This window comes from Budorcas taxicolor, chromosome 11 (assembly GCF_023091745.1).
Source record: "Budorcas taxicolor isolate Tak-1 chromosome 11, Takin1.1, whole genome shotgun sequence".
NCBI classification, from domain to species: Eukaryota; Metazoa; Chordata; class Mammalia; order Artiodactyla; family Bovidae; genus Budorcas; species Budorcas taxicolor.
The window spans coordinates 162,659,417-162,683,370 of record NC_068920.1 but is presented as its reverse complement, the minus strand read 5'-3'; the positions used below and the strand labels follow the sequence as shown (position 1 = coordinate 162,683,370).

Sequence of the window (23,954 nt, the reverse complement as noted above, 5' to 3'; positions counted from 1 at the left end):
CATCGCAGGTCCCTGCGCAGTGCTGCTCTTCACAGGATCGGACCTTGCTTCCATCCGCAGTCGCATCCAGAGCTGGGTGTTGCTTTTGCCTTGGCTCCGTCCCTTCATTCTCTCTGCAGCTCTTTCTCCTCTTCTCCAGGAGCCTGCTGGGCGCCTCCCGACCTCGCTCCTCTTTCAGCCTCCTGTCTCTTCGCCTTTTCACGCTGTTCATGTTTCACTTTTTGTGTGTAGTTGTGTGTTTGTTTGTTTTTTTTGTCCTGAACTGTTTCAGAACTGTTGAAGATCCTATGCTCTTTTACTCCAAAATACTGAGCGTTGTTTATCCAGGAGATATTCTCTTGCATAAACACAACACAGTGTTCACAACTCAGGACATTCAGTTTTGACATAGCACTGCTGTATAATCAACGGTCCATGCTAAGTCAGGTGTCTCCACGTTGTAGTATATCTGGAATTGTGTGTGTGTGGTTTTTTCAATGTGGGTGACATGGGGCTGAAGATTTACTTTTTTCTCGTATCACTTGCTCGCCGATCTACCACTTTCTTTTGAGAAGACCACCTCTTCCGCACCGACGCGACAGTTCCCCTGTGTTGACCCCAGATGTCTGTAAAGTGTGCGAATTCCCTCTGAACTTGGCCTGTCTCTGCCAGGCCCCAGCCTCCTGATGTCTATATAGTATAAATCTCCCAGGTTTTTGCTCCTTACTGCTGCCCTGCTTTGGTTCTTTTTTGCATTTGTTTATCCTTTCAGGACCAGTTTGTCAAATGTTGCACAATTCCTCTTGGAAGCTGGTGGATTTCATTGACCTTCCAGAGTAGTCTAAGGTGAACCACTGTCTATAAGATTGGGTGCGTCCCTCCATTTATCTACATTTTTTTTCCATTTTTCTTGGGAATATTTTGTAGTTTTTCAGTCCATCTTTCATTAGACTTATTCCTAGGAATTCACTTTTTTGGTCTTATCCACATGGTATTTACGTTTCTCTCTCTCTGTCTTTTTTTTCATTATTTGTTACTAGTATCTAGAAACAAATTGGTTTTGTGTTTGTTTTTTTTTTTTAAATCTGGCCACCTAGCTAAATTCACTTATTTATTCTAACAGTTTGCTTGCAGATTCTTTTGGATTTTCTCTGTGTACAGTCATGTCATCTGCTAAAAATGACCACTTTATTTATTTATTCCTGTTCTTCCCCTTTTAATTTTCTTTCTTGCCTGACTGTACTGGCCAGGGTTTCTCATTCATTCTTGTCTCCTTTCCAAACTCTGGAGAAGCTATCAATATTTCATCGTTAAGTAGGATATTTGCTCAAGGCTTTTGTGTGTATATGATACACTTTATCAGATGAAGAAAGTTTTCTTTCCTAGGTTGAGTATTTTTTTTTTTTCATAAATAAGTGTCCATTTGAACAAAAGCTTTTCCAGACTTCCCTGGTGGCTCAGTTATTGAGACTCTCTGCTTCCGCTACAGGCGATGCAGGTTCAATTCCTGGTCTAGGAACTAAGATCCCACATGCTGTGCAGCATGGCCAAAAAAAAAAAAAAGATTTAAAAAGCCTTTTCTTTAAATATTGAAATGGTCATATAGTTTTCCTCTTCTGCTTTGTTAATGTTATGACTTGCTTTTGAATATTAAAAGAACTTGTGTTCCTGGAATAAGTTAAACCTTGTGACGTAGAATCCTTTTTCATTACCCCTGGATTCAAGTGCCTAATATTTTTGCCCCTTTGAGAGAGGTTTTCCAGACCTGGAACATCCTCCTCAGTGTTCATCTGCTAGAAGGATGCCGCAGGTAGGAGAGACAGGTGAGATGTCAGGTGTCTGCTGCTGCTGCTGCTAAGTCGCTTCAGTCATGTCCAACTCTGTGTGACCCCAGAGACGGCAGCCCGCCAGGCTCCCCCATCCCTGGGATTCTCCAGGCAAGAACACTGGAGTGGGTTGCCATTTCCTTCTCCAAGGCATGAAAGAGAAAAGTGAAAGTGAAGTCGCTCAGTCATGTCCCACTCTTCCTGACCACATGGACTGCAGCCCACCAGGCTCCTCCATCCACGGGATTTTCCAGGCAAGAGGACTGGAGTGGGGTGTCTAGCAGTTGCTAAATCAAGGGAGCCACCCCTCTGCAGCCAGACTCTGCACGTGGAGCCCCTGGCGTTGTGGAGGGTGCCCGCTGCCCCCTACAGTTGTCCCGTGCTCCAACCTGGAGCACTGGGAATCCTGTTAAATGCATACCCCCCACCCACACACAGCACAAGCACTGTGGGTGCTGGTGTGTGTGTGTGTGTGTGCGCGCACACGTGCACACGCTCAGTTGCTTCCGAGTCTGTGTGACCCCATGAACTGTAGCCCTCCAGTCTCCTCCGTCCATGGGATCCTCCAGGCAAGAATACTGGAGTAGGTTGCCATGCCCTCCTCCAGGGGCTCTTCCTGACCCAGGGATTGAACCCCTGTCTCTTGCATTGCAGGCGGATTCTTTTACCATCTGAGTCACCTGGGAAGCCCGGGTGCCAGTACAGGTTCCTCAAATCCACCTCAGAGGAGGCGAGAGTTTGGACCCAGTGCCTGGATCGCCAGCCATGTGGGACAAGCCCATGCTTTTCATATGGGCTCATATTTCCTTTAGGAGTTTTGTAACATATGGACAAGAGAAGAGGCCCTCTGATTTTCCTTTAAGGTCACGTTTTCCTTTTTGCTGGCAGAATTATCTGGCCTCATAAAATGAATTGAGAATCACCCCCGCCCCTTTTATAAAATGACCTGGCAGAGTCTGTATAAGATTAGCTGACTTCCTTCTTAAATATTTGAAGTAATACACAGGTGAAGCCGTGCAAGCCAGGAGGTTTTTGCAAGATGGTGTTTTTCAGACTCGTGTTTATTAGGTCCCGGCTCAGATTTCTGTCTCTTCTTGCGTCAGTGTTGGTTAAGTTACGTTTCTCTAGAAGCTTAAGGGCCTCATCTAATTTTCAAATTTATTGGCATGAATCTACTGCTAATATCCTCTTAACATCTTCCTAATGTTTGTGGAAGAAAGTGGCAAACTGGGACACAGACTGATCTGCCCCCTGGCCAGTGTAGCTACCGCCCCCACACAAAGGCTGCTGTTTATATTTTCAGAGAGAAGTTTAGAAGGAAAAAGGGGAAAACAAAGAAGGAGATGCAGCCGAAGGTAGCCCAAAAGACTGACCCTCTGACCCTCTGACCCTTTACAGTAAAAGTCTGCCAACCTCTGTTCTGTAGACTCTGCTGAGTCATGTTCATAGAACGGTAGCATTTAATATTGTTAATTAGGGTCTTTTCACCTCATTATCCTTCATTTAGGCTTGCTGGGGATTTTCCAACATATTAGTCATGAAAAAAAAAGTTAACGTGAATCATTTTTTAAAAGTCTTTATTGAATGTGTTACAGTACTGCTGCCGTTTAACGCTTTGGTTTTTTGGCCCCAAGGCACGTGGGATCTTGTTCCTCAAGCAGGGATCAAACCTGTACCCCCTGCACTGGAAGGTGAAGTCTTAACCCCTGGATCTCTAGGAAAGTTCCAACATACTAGTCTTTTCAAAGAGCCACCTTTTGGCTTTTTCTCTCTTAGGTATATGGTTGACCTTCAAACTGCATGGGTCCACTTATATATAGGTTCTTTGCAGTAAATGCAGTCCTTGTAAATAAATATGCATTTCTTTTCTACACTGTCTTTCCTTTTTTGATGTCTGGTACCATTGACATGTTAATACGTGCAGTGTTTCATGTCATATAGGACAATATAAATGAAGGTACTGACAAATAGGTGATTCACCTCGGAAACAGCGTAAACGTAAGGACATCAGTAAATACAGTCCAGTGCTGTAAATACATTCTCTTCCTTACGATTTTGTTAATAACGCTTACTTTTCTTCAGCTGAATTTAAGAATACAGTATAAATATATATAACATGCAAAATCTGTGTGAACTGACTAAGATGTAAGGCTTCTGGTCAACAGTAAATTATTAGTAGTTAGGTTTTGGGGAGACAAAAGTTTTACGTAGATTTTCAACTGCTCAGGGGGGTGGGTGCCCCAACCCTCACATTGTATAAGGGTCAACTGTGCTTTATATATATATAAAAACATATATAATTGTATATAAAATTTCAATTTATTATATGTGTTTTTATATATTCAATTATTAATTTTAAATTAAATATATATATATATATTTAATTTCAGTTTATTTCTGCTTTCTCTGAGTTAACCTGCTATTCTTGCCCTAGTTTTTGTGGTCAGTTGATTTCTCAGCCTTTTCAAATATAAACACTCAAGGACTGTCCATTTCCTGCTCATCATGGCTTCATTCTACTCAGCACATTTTGATATATTGTTATTTCCATTATTATTCAGTTAAAAATAAACCCCAGTGCTTTTGTTGCTTTTGGTGTTTTTTCTTGACCCTTGGGTTATCTAAGGGTGTCATGTGGGTTTAAAATTTCAATCCTGTTTTGGATTTCTGGTCATCCTTTTGTGGTTATCTCTGATTTGTTATTCCCCGTGGTCTCAGAGCCTCCTCCAAGCACTCCATTGCGCTGGCATCTGCCGAGACTCACTCTGTACCCCGGAACATGTTCTCCATGCACCGGCAAAAACTGCATCGTCCAGCCCGATAAACTGCACCGAAAGTGACATCGAGTCTTGCATACGCTTTCTGACTCGCTGTTTTCTTCTTACACGGGTTGGCTCCCCAGAGGGGCTGTCCGCGTCTCCAGGTATACGGTAGATGCGCCATTTCTCCTTTCAGCTCTGCCAGTTATGGTGAAGTTGTGATCTGGACCCCTGTTCTATCTTACCACTGGCTTGTTTTATCTTCTTGGCGAGCTGGCCTTCTTGGAAACACCCCGCAGCAGCAGGCAGGCGCCTTGCTTCGAAGTCTGCGTGGTCTCGCCTCGGCGCGGCTGCCCCGGGCCCTCCTCTTTGATGTTTACCTGCTCCATCTTGTCCCCGACCTTCTGCTTTCAGACTTTCTTTGGCCTTTTGTGTAAGGTTGTCTCCTGTTTTTTTTTTTGTTGTTGTGGTGGTTTGTTTATTTTTTCATGCAGTCTTTAACAGTTCTTCATTGGAGTGTTTAGTCCAACTACATTTCATGAACTGCTGGTGTTTGGGGGTTTCATCTCCTTTCTTTCCCCTGATCTACTGTGGTTTCTCCATTTTCCCTCTTTCGTTCAGGCCACTCAAGCACTTTAATCTGCTTATTTGCTTTTCTGTGTCTGTTTTAAATTTGCCTACTGGTCTCTTTAGCGCTTCCCTGGTGGCTCAATGTAAAGAATCCGCCTGCCAATGCAGGAAACAGAGCTATGATCCCTGGGTTGGAAAGATCCCCTGGAGAAGGAAATGACTGCCCACTGCAGTATTGTGCCTGCAGGATGCCCATGGACAGAGGAGTCTAATGGGCTGCAGTCCACACATGCGTGCTCAGCCGTGTCCGACTCTTTGCAGCCCTGTGCACTGTAGCCCGCCAGGCTCCTCTGTCCATGGGATTCTCCAGGCAAGAATACTGGAGTGGGTTGCCATCTCCTCTTTCAAGGGACCTTCCCAACTTCTGGGATTCAACCCATAGCTCCTGCCACGTGTCCAGCATTGGCAGGTGGGTTCTTTACCACTGAGCCACCTGGGAAATGCCATCACTTCATGGCAAATAGATGGGGAAACAGTGGAAACAGTGACAGACTTTCTTTTCTTGGGCTCCAGAATCACTGCAGATGGTGACTGCAGCCATGAAATTAAAAGACTTCTCCGTGGAAGGAAAGCTGTGACCAACCTAGACAGCATATTAAAAGGCAGAGACAGTACTTTGTTGACAAAGGTCTGTCTGATCAAAGCTATGGTTTTTCCAGTGGTCATGTATGGATATGAGAGTTGGACCATAAAGAAATCTGAACGCTGAAGAATGGATGCTTTTGGACTGTGGTGTTGGAGAAAACTCTTGAGAGTCCCTTGGACTGCAAGGAGATCCAACCAGTCAATCCTAGAGTAAATCAGTCCTGAATACTCATTGGAAGGACTGATGCTGAAGCTGAAACTCCAATACTTTGGCCACCTGATGTGAAGAACTGACTCACTGGAAAAGACCCTGATGCTGGGAAAGATAGAGGGCAGAAGGAGACGACAGAGGATGAGATGGTTGGATGGCATCACCGACTCGATGGATCTGAGTTTGAGTAAGCTCCTGGAGTTGGTGATGGACAGGGAGGCCTGGCGTGCTGCAGTCCACCGTCAGACACAACTGAGCAACTGAACTGAGCTGAACATCTGGGAAGTCCTTAGAGATTAGCAGACAGACTGCAGCCCATGGGGTCACAAAGAGTGAGGCGCAACTTAGCACATAAACAACAGCTGGTCTCTTAAGGGTTGGAGGTCATCTTGACTCAGAGCCTTCCTTCAGGGACCTTCCCCTCTAGTGCTTGCCAAGACCTCCACGACTTTAGCCTCCTTTGTGTCCCCCTGACGTACTGGGTAGGGGTGAGAGTGTTTGCATGTTTTTAGCTGCACCCTTTGTCGTTGTTTTAAATACCTGTGTTTATACTTATCTGCACATTTATTTTTTCCATGTCTTCCTGTGTTACCCTCTGTCTGGGATCAGTTTTTTTTGTTGTTGTTGTTGTTTTCTAATGTGGACCGTTTTTAAAAAGTCTTTATTGAATTTTTTACAACAGTGCTTCAGTTCTGTATTTTGGTTTTCTGACCGTGAGGCATGTGAGATCCTAGCTCCCCTGCCAGGGATTGAACCCCCGCTGCCTGCCCTGGAGGGTGAAGCCAACCGCTGGACCCCTGGGGAAGTTCCAAGGGTCACTGTCTTTCACGTGACTTCATGTCTTTGATCAGTTTGAAATTCTCGGTCACGGTACCTCCCCACATGCACCCACCCTCCTCCCGGGGCTCCCGGGACACGAGTGTCGTGCGTTCACCGCGTCCTGTGAATTCCACGTAACCTTTGTTCTGTTTCACGACTTTTCTATTCCTTTTTCCTGCTGCAGCTTCCATCTGGATGTTTTGGATTGAGTTACTTTCCAGCTCACCAATCTTCTCATCTGCCCTGTTTAATTTACTCCTGAACCAATCATCTTTCTAGCATTAGATTCTTTTTGCTGATTCTGGTTTTCTGGTGAAATTCTCTGTCTTGTCCATTCCTTGCACAAATGAAGAGAGGTTATTTGAAAGACAGAATCTGCCTGTATTCTGTTACAGATCGCCTGTGGGTCCGATCAGATGTCTTTTTCGTAGATGGTGAGTTTTTTCTTAATCACTCGTTTTTGACTGCGCCGGGTCTTTGTCGCCGCTCGTGGGCTTTCTCTAGTTGCAGTGGTGGCTTCTCAGGGGCTTCAGTAGTTGTGGCGCCGCAGCGTGTGGGATTTCTTGGATCAGAGATTGAACCTGCGTCTCCTGCATTGGCAGGCGGGATCTTAACCACTGGACCACCATGAAGTCCCCCTGGTGATTTTTTATTGAATGCTTCACGATGTGTGAATACATTTTGGAAGCTCTAAGCAGAGCTGCTCCTCAGAGGATGTGGGACCTGTCTTTAGAGTCCTTCGCGAGAGACCCTCGGGTTTGTCAGGAAGTGATGTGACCTGCTGGAGCAAGTCAGGCGGGGTGCTCCTGGCCGCGCTGCTCGTGGGCCCTGGCTGTCCCCGGGCCTTGGTGAAGTCCTTGGTGTTCCCCCGAGCACCGCCTTCTCTGCAGGCCCTCAGATCCGATGCTTGTCTAGCTCACACGTGGGACACCACATTCCCGGCTTAAGTTGTTTTTCCGTTTCTCGGCAACAGCTTTTCTGCCTCTGGTCCTGCACGCGTGCTACTTAGCGGTCGGCAGATACATCGAAGAGAACTTGGGAAGCTGTGTCCAGGTGCCGGCTCCCGGCCGGGACCCTGCAGGCTCTCGACCCCTCTGTCTGTCTGCCCGGCCCCCGCTGCTGGCCCCCTCCTTGGGCTTGCTGCTCCCAGCAGTTCCCCCCCACCCCACCCCGCAGGGCAGCCACTGTCCTCCGTCCGATTTGTAATGTTATGTCAGTTTCCAGTGCGCGGCTGAGTGATTCATTGCACAACACACGGGTGTCTGTTCTTTTTCAAAAGCTTTTCCCACTTTAGCTCATTACAGAACTCTGAGTAGAGTTCCCTCTCCTATGTAGTAGGTCCTGGTTGTTTATCTGCTTTGTATATAGAACTGTATATATGTTAATCCCAAACGCCTGATGTATCCCTCCCCTCTGTAACCACAAGCTTGTGTTCTGTGTCTGTGAGTCTGTTTATGTGTGTCAGTAAGTCCGTTTGTGTGGTTTTTTAAGATTCTGCGTGTAAATGATGTCATCTGATATCTGTCTTTGTCTGACTGACTTAGTGTGACCATCTCTACCAGGCAGCTTCCTCTGTGTGCTTCTTGGCCGTGCTGTGCGGCGTGCAGAATCTTAGTTCCCAATCAGGGATAGGACCCGGGCCCCCAGCACTGGGAGCCGCTGGACCACTGGGGGAGTGCCTGTGCTGGCTCCCTTGAGGAGGGCAGAACGGTCACGCAGTGGAAAGCCACCCACCCTCAGGGCCCTGCGCCTCCCACTGTGGTCCCCAGCAGCGTCCCCAGGCGGCCTGGCGTCCACGGGCGGGCAGCGGGCCTGCGAGCCTCTCTAGGTCAGCACTGGATGGAAGGATGGGGAACAGAAGAGGCACACGGTCACAGTGGTGATGGGAGAAGCTGCTGGACTCTCTCGGGGTGGGGTGGGAGGCCAGACGGGACCGCTGGGGTCTCCCAGGGCCAGACTCGGACACAGGGCGCAAAAAACAACAAACGGAACCCAGGTCTGAGGGGGGCGGGCCAAGTAGGGTGTGGAGCTGCCCAGGGGGAGTGTCAGGGTTCCGAGCTGTCCCAGAGGGGCCAGTCGCCAGGCCAGGGACAGGCCTCTGCAACCCCCACGTCTTCCCAGCAGCTGAGCCCAGAACTTCCTGAGCACAGGGCCCCCGAGACCCACATGGGTCCCTTTGTGACCCCGCTTCCGGGGGTCTGCTGGCCAGGGTTTGCACATAGGTCCTCCCCAGCCTTGGCCTCGAATTTCTGTTTCCACCTTTATTTTTCTTTCTTTCTAGACTCTTGCTACTTTTTTTTACCCCATGTGCCAAATTGCGCTGGTTCTTGGATGCATCCTCCCCCCGAAGTTTTAAATCCAAGAAATAAGATGCGTCTTACTGTCTGTGGTGCGTCACGGTTACGTAGGAGGCACGTAAAGGCAGGACGATGGCTGCGGATGGTCACCCACCTGCCCTGTTCCGAGGAGGCTGACAGGGCTGTCCAGCGCACAATGTCCATCACAGGTGTGGCCCTTTCAAAACTGCAGGTCTAGTTGGCACCGAGCTGGCAGCTGCAGGGACAAGCCAGATTGCCCACCTGTGGTGTGTTTGTCGTGAGTGGAAGCCACCTGGAGCTGAGCAGAGGGGGCTGGGCGGCCTCCTGGGCACCGGGTGGTGTGATCTGAGCGTCCACCACCCAGAAGAGCTCCGTCAACCAGCCTCCAGGGCCCCAGGGCTCGCCCACGCTGCTCTGATGACCACCCCGACCCCACGGCCTGGCAGCCCCTCTCCTCTGTTCACCCCGGTGTTGGCTGTGTCTTTGGCCGTGTCCTCCACGTGGACCCACCCTGGAGATAACCCTGGACACTGCTTCTCCACTGGGCGCAGCAAGCCTGGGATCCATCCAAACTGTGCACCCACCACTGGTACCTCGTGGCCCCGTGGTGACCGTCATGTGGACGGCTCCCCGGCTGCCCCTTCCCCTGATGCGGGATGTTGGGTGTTTCCAGTTGGCGTCTGTGGACAGAGCTGTGCGGGCATTACTGCACAGGCTTGCGCTCATCTCTCTCTCTTCTCCTGGGTAAACACCTGGAAGCGGAGTGCTGGCTCAGCACCGCACACGTCTAACTTTGTAGCAAATGGCTTCGTGGTTCCCCGCGGCCTGTGCCATCTTGTTCCCGTGGACGGGCAGGCGGGTGCGTGACTGTGCCAGGGGCCCTGGGTCCTTGCTGGGTGCGCTGTGCTTGGGTCCTGCCAAGCTGTCCGAACCTCGAGGAGTGTTGTCTCAGCGTGGCTTTAATTTCCGTTTTTCTAAGGGCTCGTGATGAGCGTCTTTTCTTGTGCTGATTTGCTGTCTGTGTGCTCTCTGCTAACGTATCTGTTCAGCTCTTCTGCCCGTTTTTAAACTTGGATTGTTCACCCTGCTCCGGTTGAGTTTCCCTTGTCTTCCCTAGGTTTTTCTCTGTCAGGCACGTGCTTTGCAGATCTTGCCTTGGTCATAGACAACAAGTTTTGTTTCATTGTAATGGTGTTTAGTTTCTTATTTAACTTCTTTTAGTGATTGTGCTTTTGGGGTTCTGTCTAGGCTTTTAGCTAAACCCAAGATCGCAGATTTGCTGCTGAAAGTTCTGTAGGTTTGTGTTTATGTTTAGGTCTGCAGCCCACTTGGGTTCAGCTTCACACATGGTGCTGGTTGGGCCTGTGGGCGTTCGGCTTGGCTTCGCCTGTGTGTGACTCGCGCGTGGCCCTTGTTGGGAGCCTGTCGCCTCCCCACCGGACCCCTGTGCACCGCTGTCACGGATTGGCTGAGCGCGCTCGCGTGGGTCTGGCTCTGGGCCACGCTGTGTCTGGCAGGCTTGGTCACCGCCAGCATAGTGTCATATAGGGCTGTGTTCTTTCCGTTTGGTTTTCAGCTGTATTTTTCTGTATCAGGAAGGACTAGGGGCTCAGTTTCTTATTCTGCCATCTGAACAAATGGCATACACTTTTGTGGAGCGGGCATCACCTTCTCTGCCCCCTCCCCACCCTGCCCCACCTCAACAAGGTCCCCAGTGGCGGGACCAGGGCAGCCTGGGCACCTGCCGGTGGTCACGGTGTTGGAGGGGCTCCGATGGTGACGCCCGGATGCACCCACGCTTGGGGACGAGAACGGGGCCCCGCTGAGCCTCCTGGACATGATGGCACCCTGGGGGCGGGCGCCTTGCTGTGTGTTGCCCGTGCAGAGGGCCCAGCGTGTGCTTCAGGTTCCATGCCCGTGACCCGCAGGAGGTGGAGGACGTTTGGGGCTGCGGGCAGCGTGACGCTCCCAGTTCCCTCCTTCCATTCATTCCTTTGAAACAGTGTCTTTATTGTGGTAGAGTGTACCTAAGAGGAGATTTACTGTTGGGACCACTTCTGAGTGCACAGAGCCAAGTGCGTTCACGTGTGTGACCATCGCCGCCTTCTTCACAAGCCAAAGCTCTGTCCCCACTGGACACCCACCCCTTCCCCTCCCTCAGCCCCAGGGCCTCACACGAGTGCGTCATGCAGGCTCTGCCGTCCGTGTCACCTCGCTCGCGTGACCTCTCTCCCCGCTTTGGGTTTAGGCAGTGTCCTGGGCAGGTGGGCAGCAGAGTCTTGAAGGCACCGCAGGGACCCCTCTTCCCCCCGCAGGGTCCCCCGCCCACCCCATGGACACACTGGTGTTCTCTCCAGCCCCAAGGCCTCGATTCTGCTGCCCGTTTGCCCAGGTGAGCTTCTGTTCCAGATCATTCCATCGAGACCTGTATGACCATGACTCACCCGCTCACCTCCCCATGCAAGTGGCTAATGGTTTTCACATGCTTCCCACCAGATTTCACAGGGCTAAATATTTGGAGCCCATGACCCTAGAAAGCAGCATCATAAAGGGGTGGACACGGGGCCACTGACGCTGCAGGCGGCTGCCCGGGTCTTGGGGCAGCAGGAGGCCGGCAGGTTCCCCCACCCCAGTGCAGGGGGAGCCTGGGTGTGACCCCTGCACACAGCCCACTGAGGCATCTCCCACTGCTGTTGCCAGTCAGGCACTGTATGACCCGCCAAAGGCCACCAGGGGTGCTCGAGGGGCCTCGTCACTGAGCCCCAGTGCACAGGCTCTCCTGGGTTCCTGGAGCCTCTCTGTGACTCGACACCCCCTCCCAGGACGGAGGCTGCTAGAGGCTCAGCTCCGACCCGGCAGAGGGTAGTTTAGGGCCAGGGGCGTGCGGAGCAATCGGAGCACCTTTCCAGATGCGCCGCCGCTCAGGGGGGTATTTTTAGCTGGCGCAGTATCCGGCACGTGCCAGAGCAGAAATAGAAGAGGCTCTTTTGGTTGTTCTGGATCTGACAGCCTCTGGCTCTTGGGGAGCCGGGCTGGGGTGGTGGGGGGGAGCGTGCGGAGCACAAACAACTTCTGCTGTTTGGAGAAACATCGAGGCCGAGGGTTGTGGATGGGATTATTTCTGCTGGCGAGCGCTCTTTATGTAAATGCCGCGGCGCCAGCGCTGGCACTCTGCTCCGAGTCTGTGAGCGTAATCACAGCGGGCTGGGGTGGGGGGTGGCGGGCTGAGTAATTATGTTTTAAAATATCATCCGGGTTGTTTTTCCTGTGCTCCCCGAGCCCCTGGGTAATTCCAGGTTTGGAAGATTCTGACGGCTCTCTGCCGTTCTGCCTGACACACCAAGCCCCGCCCCCCCCCCCACCCCGCCCAGCATTCCCCAAACATGCCAGGTGGGAGATGCTGCCCGACCCCCAGAGTGGCCACCCTTCTGGCTTCTGCCCTGATCTGAGCTCCTGGGAGGCTCCCTCCTTCGTCCTGGAGTTGGCCCCTTCCGGGCCGAAGGCACTGGGTACCATGCTCACCCTGTGCACGTTGTCAGGCGCCTCCCCAGGAAGGGCTGAGCTCTGTGGGGACAGGGTAGAGGGGCCCCCGGGGGACCCTGCTGGAAATGGAGGGTGACTCCAGCGCGAGTGATCCCAGACCCTGGGTGAGGCAGCGAGAGCAGCAGGTGGGTCCCAGCCCATCCTCAGGGGTGGGACTGACCACCCTACCTTACCCCGTGGGACTCGCCCTGTGGTTGGCAGAATGCTGGTTCCCCAGGGCCTGGGGCGCCCTGACCCTTCCCGCACGGGAGCTTGGTGCGGAGATGACCGGGGGCTCACGCACACTCACCTGCTCCAGCCCTGGGGCTGCCACCCTTCCTTGCCACCACCCCTCCCAAAGCCCCTTTACAGCAGCCCCCGTGTGGCTTCCAGGTCCTCCTCCCAGCCCCACTTGGTCTCCCCCCTCCCCAGGCTCAGGTGTCCATGCTGAATTGCCCTGTGACCCCAAGGGGGTGTCACAGTACAGAGGGCAGGGGGCACTGGCCAGCCCAAGGGGCTGCCTCTGACCCTCTGGGAGTGGTCGTCGCACCTCCCCAACAGACTCCGCCCCTGAGCCCCTACCTGGAGGAGAGCATCCAGCCAGGCCTCGCCCCCTAGTGTCCTTGACCCCCACCCCCCGGCTGTCCAAGTCCTGGTGGGTCTGAGAAGCTGTGTCCTCCTGCCCTGCCCAGGGCTCATCAAGGCTGCTGACGAGAGCCACTGCTCTCAGCAGGGAAGACCCACCCGGCGTCCATCAGAGCAGCCTGGGGCCCTGTCCAACCTGCAGACATTGTCTGGGTGCCGGGTGGGTGAGGGGTTGGGCCCTGGGCTCCCCTGCAGGCCGTGCTGCGTGGCCAGGTGTGTGGCGGCCCGCCCCAGAGCGGCTGGGGTTCTCACCCACACAGCTGCCGGGGCAGTGGCCCTCCCGGGAGTGACCGGGTGCACCCGTGTGCACAGACGAGGCAGGCACTGGCCCTGCCCTGTCTGGCCAGGGCAGCAGGGTGAAGAGGGTAGGCTGATGGCCGATTGCAAGCGTGAGCCGGGGTGAAGGTGCCAGTCTGCAGGTCTGGGTGGAGGCTTGCTGGGTACAGGCCTCTCACTGATCCTGCTGAGAGGCGTGGGCCTGCATTGCTGCGCGGGGGAATTGGTGCCAGGCAGGAAAATGGGGCAGGAGCATTGCAGAGAAGGGGGACATGGGGGAGAGGGGGACGGGCAGGGGGCAAGAACTGGGGGCCTGCTTGAAGGGTGCTGGGGCATGGAGCCTGGCGAGGGGGGGTCCTGTCCATAGTGGAGTCCTCCATGTGGGCTCTGCCCTCAGCCTCCCAAAACCTCGTGGGGCACAGGGGTGTGCTGGGTGCCCACCAAGTGCCTGAAGGACCCACTCCTCCATCCCGAGCACTAGAGGAAACCCCACCCAGGCCTCAGGAGACCCTGCAGGGGACGGGGGAGTAGGGGGTGGTTGGGAGGCTGGCCTGGCATGGGGGCAGGGCGTGCTTGAGCTCAGGGTGGGGTTCAAGCAGGGGAGCGTCGGGGGGCCTCCCCCACGCCTGCCGCCCCATCACGGCTGCAGTTCTGGCACAACTGGGGGTCCCTGAGTACCCCCCGAGTGGTGATCTGTCAGGAACATTCCCTGAAGGCTCAGAGGTTTGGAGCCGGCTGTGGAGACACGGCGTCTGCCCTGCCTGGCTCTGCCACCCCTGGCTTCGCTGCTGGATGGTACTGATGGAGCCACTCTTGGCCAGGAGTAGAGGGCGCAGTGCCCACTGGCAGAGGGGCTGTGTGGCATGGGGCTGCTGTGAGGAGCGGCTGGGTGGAGGGCTGACAGGACGAGGTCTGTCCCCTCCCCGAGCCTTTGCTCCCCCAGCAGAGGCGGCCGCTCCGCCTCAACTGGGCTGTCCCCCGAGGCCTGGTGGACACCCCCCTGGCCCGGAAGCCTCCTGGGCCGGACTGGGCATCCCCCCACCTGCTCTGTCTACTCTCTTGGGTTCTCCCGCAGGGGCAGCAGCTGGTGGGTGGGGAGGATGAGCGCAGAGCAGCCCTCACGCGGGCCTGGGTGGAGGAGGGCCGATCTCCCGGTCCGTGGCCCCAGGGCTCGGCCAGGACGCCCCTGACCGGGCGGTCCTGTGTCCACAGTGCAAGAGAAGCCGGAGCCGGTGCCGCTGGAGAGCCGCTCCTGCGTCCTGATCCGCCGCGACCTGGTGGCCCTGCCCGCCAGCCTCATCAGCCAGATCGGGTACCGCTGCCACCCCAAGCTCTACTCCGAGGGGGACCCTGGCGAGAAGCTGGAGCTGGTGGCAGGTGAGGCCCCGCCCCACCGCGTCTGTTGTGTGCAGAGGCCCTCCCCTTTTGTTTTTTCTTCGGAGCTGTGAACAATACTCATCACCAATCAGTCAAAAACAAACAAACAAAAAGAACATCTTAAATTTCCTCTTAATTTCCTTTTAGAAGACTGTGTCACGAAGAGGAGTTATTCAATTGAATTAATTTAGCATTTTAATTGAATCCCCTGGGCTGGTCGAGCTTCTGATTGGCAGGGGCCGCAATCGTGATTGTGTTTTAATTTAGGTCGTGGCTAAAACCAAGTCCCGTACAGTTTGCCACCCCCACCGTCCCCAGCTCCCCTGAGCGTCCAGATGCCATGTTCAAGGGGCAGAGTCGCCAGCTTCCATACAGCGGCTCCTAAATGGACTCGCTTCTTCTATAAAAACAAACAACACAGTGGGGTCCAAAGCCCATTAGGGCTGGTGCCTGTTGGAAATATTTATCTTCTCATTGTTGGAATTCACTGGGCCTCACAGCTCCTTGTAGATTCCACCGCCCCCCGCCCCCCGCCCCCGGCCAAGCCACAAGTCTTGTAGGATCTTAGTTTCCTGACTATGGAGCTCAGAGTCCTAACCAGTGGATGGCCAGGGACATCCCTCCTTGCAGATGTTTAAGGCTGTCCAGCAGAGATGAGAATTCATGGGCCACTGGGCCCCCACTCCTGTCCAGCACCCTGCCTGCCGCTCCTGGGCAGCTTTGTGGGGCTTTTCTGCCCGAGACGTCCTTACTGCTCGAACCCCAGCTCAGCAGGCCGCCTGGCCTTTTTAGCCGACAGGAGAGTCACCAGGAGGTGTTGGCTGGTCTGTACGGGCCTGGGTGGGGTGAGGGTGCCCCCGGCCATACCCCACGCGCCCTGCCCCCATGCCCATTGTTACCGTTCCAGCAAGGGCCCAGCTCCTGAGTTCCAGGACTGTCAGCATTGGACTGGGATGGATTCTGAGAGTGGGCAGGTTCCTCAGAGCCCTGGGGGTGGGCATGGTCCCCAGGGAGGCCTGTTTGGGCTGGGGAGGGGTGCGGGCCGCCACCTTCCCTGGCTGTGTCCCACCCCAGCCCCAAGCCTCCTGCTGGTCCCCTCTTTACAGATGTCCCTGCTGCGAGGCGGCTGTCCGGCCCATGTGGCTCAGGGTGACCCGTCTTGCTGTTGGGTTTGAGGCTCTGCAGACCTTGGGGGTGGTGAGGCCCTTGGGGACACTTGCTGTGTCTTGGCCTGGGCGCCCACTGGAGGTCTGCATGCAGCATCAGCCACATGCTTCTTGGCCCCGTGGCTGCGGGCGTCCCTGGAGACCTGGCTCGTAGTGGGGACAAAGCGTGAAGCCAGGGAAGGCCCCCCCACCCCCCGAGCTGGCGTGTCGCGTCTCCCCAGGGTGTCCTCGCGCCTTCCGCTCCACCCCCGCAGAAGGGAGTGCTGCCTTTTTCCTGCTTTTCACTAAGGTGCTTCAGTGCGTGCTCTGTAGAGTCAGATCGTAGACAAAGGCCCGAGGAGGCCCTGGAGGCTGCCTGCACCCCGTGCCCCGAGCTCCCCTGCCCTTCTGCGTTCTTCACACCTGCGGCTCCCAGCTGGGGACACTGCCTCTGACCTAAGCTCCTTTCTCCTCGGGCAGCATCCGGGGTGAACCATCCGGGGTGAACCATCCGGGGTGAACCCGGGCTCCGGCGGCCCGAGCCTGCACTCATCCCTGCCCTTCGGTGGCCGAGCCCTGGGCGGGCCCAGTCTGACCGGGCTCCGTGGGGCGAACAGCACGGCAGGGTGTGTGGTCCTGCCTCTGCGCTGGGCCGGGGGGAGGGTCAGTGCTGGGCCGGGGAGCCCCTCCCTGAGCTCCAAGACTCCACCTCCCACCCCTGCCCGCAGCTCTTTGATCGGGGAGCAACTGAGAGGTGAGACAGGGGTTTACCCAAACCCACACCCAGGGCAGTTCCCCTGAGGGCCGGAAGGCAGTTTGGGGACCGCCCCGTGGAAGCGAGTGACCAAGGCGGCCTCCTCCTGGAGACAGGGCCCCGAGGGAGCAGGGACAGCCTGGCGCACCCTGGGGTCCCCGAGCCTGGAGGGGGGTTGCTGTCAGTGTCGGGAGGGCCGCGCCCGCCCCCACCTGCCCCCTCAGCTGTGGCCTACAGCCCTGGGTCTGGGCTGAGGGCCTCTCTGTCTGTGCCCGCCGGCCGCAGGCTCTGGCGTCTACATCACGCGCGGGCAGCTGATGAACTGCCACCTGTGCGCGGGAGTGAAGCACAAGGTCCTCCTGCGCCGCCTCCTCGCCACCTTCTTCGACAGGTAGGCCCCACGGGCGGGCGGGCGCAGAAGCCTCATCCCGCTTGGCGCGGCTGTGCGCGGCCCTGCACCTTCCCAGCCCCATGCCAGTGTTAGCCCGGGGCCCGGGGAGGGCTTGTGGACCACCCCCCACGTGAAGAAGCATGCTGGCTGATGTCACGGGGACACCCCGACCCCCCGGGAAGATCAGCAGGCCGTGGGTGGGGCGTGCAGGCAGGTGGGCGGGTGTCCCCTCCCGCTGCCGCCTCATTCTGCCTCCCCTGCCCACCCCTCCGCCAGGAACACGCTGGCCAACAGCTGTGGCACAGGCATCCGTTCGTCCACCAGCGACCCGAGCCGCAAGCCGCTGGACAGCCGCGTCCTGAACGCTGTGAAACGTAAGAGGAGGGCTGGGGGTCACTGGGGGAATGCTGGGGGGTGGGGCGCATCTCCAGGAGGCGCCAGACCCCTGGATCTCAGCCTGGAAAAGGCAGTTTCTCCCAGAGGGAGCTGGTCTTGGGGTCGACGGGGAGAAAAGAACAGCTCGCAGGAGCCCGGGCTCGAGGTGTGAACGTTCTTGGTAGGTTTCCAAGCATGATGAATTCAGCTGCGAAACTATTTTAATATGTGAAATAGATCTAATTTTCCTTTTTGAACAAAACCCCTTATTTACATTTGGGGGTTATTTTGAGCCTTTGCCATCTGCTCGGCCTGCTTCTGCCTCCCGCTCCTGGGTGCGTGGGGGCGGAACCGGGTCCATCTTGGTGGCAGACCGCCGCCCCCCCATCCCCGAAACCCCCTACCCGCCCACTCACCCCTGCCCTGGGACAGGGAAGAAGCCACCCATGCTCGGCCCAGGCCAGACTAGCCGATCCCGTCTTCCAGAAACACTGTCTTAGTTTTCTTGCTTAAAAGAATCTCTCCCATGAGGCTAATTCTGTTTAGAGCAAAGAGGGGCCTTTGCAGCCCATAATTGCATCCCAGAGCGTGCGGTGCTGGCAGGGCTCTGAGAGGAGGCATGTGGGGTGGGGCTGGCCCGCCCCGCAGCGGGGCTCACAGTGGCGGGGGGCTCACTCTGGAGGACCCGCCTCCAAGTTCCCTGCTGTTTGTGGAGAGCTGGGTCTCCTGGCTTCTGGAGCAGAGAGGAGGAGAGGGCGGGTTGTTACTGTCAAACACGATGCTGCTGAAAGCAGACATGAGCCAGTCCCCTCATCACTCCATGCTGGCCCTTCAGTCCATCTCGGGCCCAGAGAGACCCACCCCACCCCCAGAGGAGTGGGACGGGGCCTCCAGCAGGAAGAAGGGTGACCGACCGACCGACCGCTGGTCTTCAAACTGCCCCAGGAGAGGCCTGAGTGGCCACGTGGCCTCCTTTGCTGGAGGGACAGGGTGGAGGAGGATACGCCCCCTCCACTGGCCCCAGAGTGGCTGCTCCAGCCCAGAGCACCGCCCCCACCCCCAAGGCGGGTCTCAGGCCCATGGCCCCTGTGGAGGCGGAGGGTGGGGTCCTGGGCTTCCTGCGGGTGGGTGGCCGCTCACGCCTGCCCCTACGCCCTGTCCTTGCAGTGTACTGTCAGAACTTCGCCCCCAGCTTCAAGGAGAGCGAGATGAACGTCATCGCCGCGGACATGTGTACCAACGCCCGCCGCGTGCGCAAGCGCTGGCTGCCCAAGATCAAGTCCATGCTGCCGGAGGGCGTGGAGATGTACCGCACGGTCATGGGTTCCTCGGCGGCCAGCGCGCCCCTGGACCCCGAGTTCCCGCCCGCCGCCGCGCACGTGTTCGAGCAGCGCATCTACGCCGAGCGGCGCGGCGAGGCCGCCGCCATCGTGGCCCTGAGAACTGACGCCGTGAGCGTCGACCTGGCCGCCTCCGCCAACCCCGCCTTCGAGGCCGGCGAGGAGGCCGACGGGGCCGGCTCGGTCATCCAGGAGGTGGCCGCGCCCGAGCCGCTGCCCGCCGACGGCCAGAGCCCCCCGCAGCCCTTCGAGCAGGGCAGCGCCAGCAGCAGCCGGCCCGCCACGCCGGCCCCGGGGAGGAGACCGGAAGGCCCGTACGCAGGGCCCTTGTAGGGAGGAGCCCCAGGCGGACCGGCGCCCAGGCGGGTACGGAAGCTGCTTGCATGCGTTACTAATACAGACAAATGTGATCAAGCCACTTACCTACTGAACTGCTACTGTTGCCTGAAAAAAATGTGATTTTTATTCTGCTTGTATTTAAAATTTATGAAGGAAACAAATGCATTCGTTATACTGTAAAACGATTAGGCCACTGGCGACCTAGTTGCGAGAAAGGTCCCAGGGGCTCCTTTTTGATATTCGAGAGGTTAGTCTCCAAGTTGTAGCTCCCCCTCTCCTGCGTGGGGAGGGGGCGAGAGGCCCCCAGGCCCCGGTGCCTGGCTCTGCTGGCCTCCCACCCCCCCGCCCCTCGCTCCCCCTGCCCGGGATGAGGCCGGGGGCCTGTGGGGCGGGAACACGCGCTTTGGGGTCCTTGGTCCTCACCCCTGGGGGCGGGGACCCACCCCCACCCCTCTGGGGCCACGGGCCAAGGCTGGGCCCCCAGGGGCCAAATCCTTGTTTTACCTTCTTCCTGAGACTCGGGGGTCAGGCCTGCCAGGTCCGCCGTGCATATGGGGTGTGGGTGTGTGTGTGCAGAGTGTGTGTGTGTGTGTGAGCGTGTGCAAGGGCGGTGGTGACGGCTTGGCAGTGGGCCGTGCCAGTCCGTGTGTGTGTGAGAGGAAGTGATCTTGGCTGTGTCTGCTCTCCTGCCCCGTGCCTGGGGGGTCCGCCTGACCCCCGTGGCTCCACGGACCCTCAGTCCACCTGGGACCCAGGGCCCAGGCCGCCCAGCACCCCCTGGTTCCCGCCTGGCCCCCTCCGCCTGGCCGCCCGCCGCCCCGTGGGGTGGGGCCACCACCCCTGGTGCAGCCCACGCAGCCCTCAGCCACGCTGGGTTTATGTTCGCTTGTTTATTCGTTTTCATCGTAATTCAGATCTATTTCATATTTGGTTTGGAAACTTTCAGCCCCAAAAGAGCAAAAAAAAATTGAGAGGCTGGGGTGTCCCTGCCCCGACCCACTACGGCTCTGTGGGGTCCATGTCCCAGACCCCAGGCTGGGCCCCACTCACCCCTGTGGAAGGGCAGTGAGGGTGAGCAGGAAGGGAACTGGGGGCCAGGCGGGCACTGGGCTCCCGACATGTGCACGGAGCCCTAGGGTGCGCGGGCCTCTGAGGCTGTGGGTAGGTGGGCGCTGGGCACAGGCCTGAGCAGAGGCGGTTTGCAGGCACAGAGGTTCTGGAATGCGTCAGGGCAGGGGGTGTTGATGGGGGTCAGGGGGCAAGGGCTTTGTTGGTTTGAGGCTGGAATGCTCACTGTGAAGTTTCATTGCTGTTTGAGGGAAGGGGCACATGCTGTCCCAAGTGCTCCCATCCAGATGCCAAGGGGCCGCCCCCCACCCAGTCCCAGGCGGCCCCCAGGCATGGCCAGAGGCCCCCACCCCAGCCCTACTCCCTGCAGTCTGCCTTCCCTTCCCCCCGACCCCCGCCGCGCAGGCGTGACCCACCCACACCGCCAACCCACAAAGCTGAGCCACCAGGTCCCAGCTGGGAGGGGGGCATTATGGGAGGGGGGCTTCGGCACTGACCCCCACCCCCCCAGGCTCCTCATCCTGCTGACTGCCGCGCTTCCTCGTGGAGGGCCCTTGGAGGAGACCTTGGTGGTGGGGGGGCGAGGGGTGCTTCTTCCAGCTAGGCCAGACAGGTGGCCTGCCCTCTGCAGAGGTCTGATGGCCACGGGCTGGGCTAGGAGGACCCTGGGTGGGCACATGAGAGCTGACCTCAGCCCCTTCACCTGCCTGTCCCTGCCCCAGGGGCTGCGGCTCCTTCCTGCTGGGGCTTCAGGCCTCTTCCGTCTCAGGCCCAGGGGGGCGAGCTGGCACAGCCCAGGGCCCACAGCCCACCAGGGACCAGGACCAAGTCTTCCTGGAGTTGGGAGGAGGCCACAGCCCCTAGGTGGGGGTGGGGGTGGGTGAGGCGGACCCCACCAGCTCCCCTGTGGAGCCCCCCTCGTCGGGGCCGACACCCCATGTTTGCACTTTTATCCGACTAGCCCCTGGGGACCCTCGGGGGCTGGCTGCCCACCCTGGCTGTGGACAGAAGGGCTTTGCTCTCTCCTCTTGACCCCCACTCCAACGTGGGCCCGGCGGCCCTCCCCGGCTCCGAGGCCAGGACACGGAGGGGCGCCGGCCTCCCAGAGAAGGCCTGACTGCGCTGCTCAGGCCAGCACAATGTTCCATGACCTCTGTCCTTTAATTGTTTATAGTCGCCGTCTGTTTCGTTGTTCTGGGTAAGGAAGGCTAGAGCTGCAGGTGAAACTTTAATAAGAATCTAATGTGAATGGCTGCTGAACTCTTCCTGCGCTCCGGACGGGCCAGGCCGAGCGTTTTGCACTAATGTGTCCCACGGTGGACGTGGGGCGGAGTGTTTGCAGACGGGCGTGGCTGATGATTGTATCTGCCGGGGTGCTCCCCCCCCTGCCGTGTCCGGAATGTTCCGCGGGGCGGGCGGCGGCGGGCCTGGGCTCAGGGGGGCCTTCCAGAGTGCCTTAGCATCTTTTGATCATTTTTCCCAAGGAAAACCAATTAGAACCAGACCCTCCCCTCCTCTGTTTACAAGATGACTAATTCCTGTCCCCTGAGCGTGACCCTCCACACCCGACCCCTGTAGACCGAGAGACAAGCCACTCAGTATTTATGAGATAACCGCACCTTTATCCCTAAGCTTGACTATTAGCAATACGCATATACTACATAGAGTCTACATAGAGCTAAGTCTATCGGCGCCTTTCGGAGAGAGAAGGACTGGGCCCGTCCCAGCGGCCGTGGCGGGCGGCCCGCCTGGGCTCCGCGGCCGCCCCCCACCCCTGCCCTCCCCGGTGGCCGGGCTGGGCCCCGGGAGGCAGTTGGGACGAGTGCAGAGGTCCAGGAGACGGGACCGCAATGTGACAGATACTGTGAGCTTGGTGGGGCTGCCTGCCCGGCCGGCCGGCCGGCCGGTGGCCTCCGTACTTGAAACCTGTCTTGCTTTCTGCACTGTCTGGTCTCACCCAGAGTTCTCTGTGGTTGCTTAACCTTGCACTTGATGCGATCGTCTTACCCTGCCCTTGAATGTGGACCAGAGGCAAGGGGAGAAGCCTCTGGGCGTGCGGCCTGCGGCCCCAAAACCGCTGTCCGGGTGCTGGGGCCCCGGGAGCCGGGCGTGTTTCTCCTCCATGAAAACTCATTCCTCGGCGGCCTTTCTGCTGGGAGGAAGGAGGAAAGCAGGGGCTCAGCCTGGGAGCGGCCTGCTCGGTTCCGGCCCTGATTCTGTCCCCATGTGATGGCCGGAACCTCCCAGCGTGGGCTGGGTGCATGCCACCCCCCTGCCGTGGATGGCTTAGATTCCCCTCCACCGGGTTATCTTTATGGAAATACTCTGCTGCAAGTCAAAAAAGGCCTATGGCCCATTAACCACCTGAAAACTCAGAGAAAACCTCTGCCTGCCTCTCTGCCAGCAGTAAATCCTAAACGCAGAATTGAGAGCTCAGAGCCGTCTTGAGCTTTAACTACTGTTTCTGAATGTTGCTGCTGCATACATTTGTGTTTATGTCAGCCAGCCAGCTCCGGGCGTGTCACCCGCCAGCGGCCAGAGGCCATGGGGGGGGTGGTGCAAGGTGTTTCTAACCTGGCAAGGGTTTTTGGTTTTTGTTTGTTTTGTTCTGTTTCTTTGAGAAAACAAAAAGGAATCTGAAGCAGCGCCCATCTAAAGCATTCAGGTTGGACAGCCCGCTTGGATTCTGATCGATGCTTCTTCGTTAGCGTTTCGCACATGGTTGTCATTTTTATGTCAAAAGAAGCCAAAACTTGCAATACTATTTTTAGCAGACAAAAAATAATAAAAACTAAATATAAACCGTATAAATATTTTTGACTTGAACATTTGAACGGCATTGGGTGCAAATAGACCATTCATCCTTTGGACGGACTGTTTTGGGGAAAGAAAAGAGACTTTTGAAAAGGAGATGGTTGTTGTTAAAGAGTCCGTGGAGGGGTTAAGTAGTACTGTAACTCACGACTGTTAAAAATCAATAAATAAATTGTCCTGTGCTGTATAGGAGGCCTGTTTCACAGTAACACTGAGTTCCATTTCAGCCTCAGAAGAGACTGGCTTTTTTTTTTCTTCTTTTTTTTTTTTAAAGAAGGAGGAAACCTCTGTTTGTTCCTCCTGCGCCTCCCTCTCTTTCGTGCTGCTACTTGGCAGAATTCAGACTGTTGCTTTTTCGCCACGGCTGACACCCTATCATAACTCAGAGGACACAACGTCCACCAGCGACCAGGAACCAGAAGGCTTGCAGTGTGCTCAGAGCCGATCCAGGAAGTGGAAATCCGTTACAAACAAAAGGATGTGATCGTTCATTGTAAAGCGCTTTGTAAAATTCACATTTACAGAATAATAAAGTCAGTTCAAACCCAGGTTGCCTGCACTTGGCTCCTCTGTGGGGTTGGGAGAAGCCAGGGAGGGCATGGGTTTGTTGGAGGCAGGGCGATCCACCGTCCCAGGAGGGGCCACCCTCAGGACCCGGGAGCCCTGGGTGGGAGAAGGGGCCCTCCCCAGGCTCGCTGCTCATTGTCCACACCTGGTCCGCTCACCTCTCCCTGCCCCCAGTGTCTTAGACGGGAAGGGGGCTGGTAGGCAGGATGTCGGT

The 23,954-nt window shown here is 56.5% G+C and overlaps 1 protein-coding gene across 1 annotated transcript in view; it reads left to right on the top strand.

Annotated features, from left to right (window-relative positions):
- Positions 1 to 23,714, top strand: part of NACC2 (NACC family member 2) — an 80,850-nt gene extending 57,136 nt beyond the window's left edge. Inside the window, exons 3-6 of the mRNA XM_052648776.1 lie at positions 14,783 to 14,947; positions 17,132 to 17,237; positions 17,514 to 17,611; positions 18,780 to 23,714. Coding sequence (XP_052504736.1) covers positions 14,783 to 14,947; positions 17,132 to 17,237; positions 17,514 to 17,611; positions 18,780 to 19,285 — 875 coding nt within the window. The 3' untranslated portion in view covers positions 19,286 to 23,714. The remainder of the gene's footprint in view (positions 1 to 14,782; positions 14,948 to 17,131; positions 17,238 to 17,513; positions 17,612 to 18,779) is intronic.
- Positions 23,715 to 23,954: the final 240 nt, after the last annotated feature.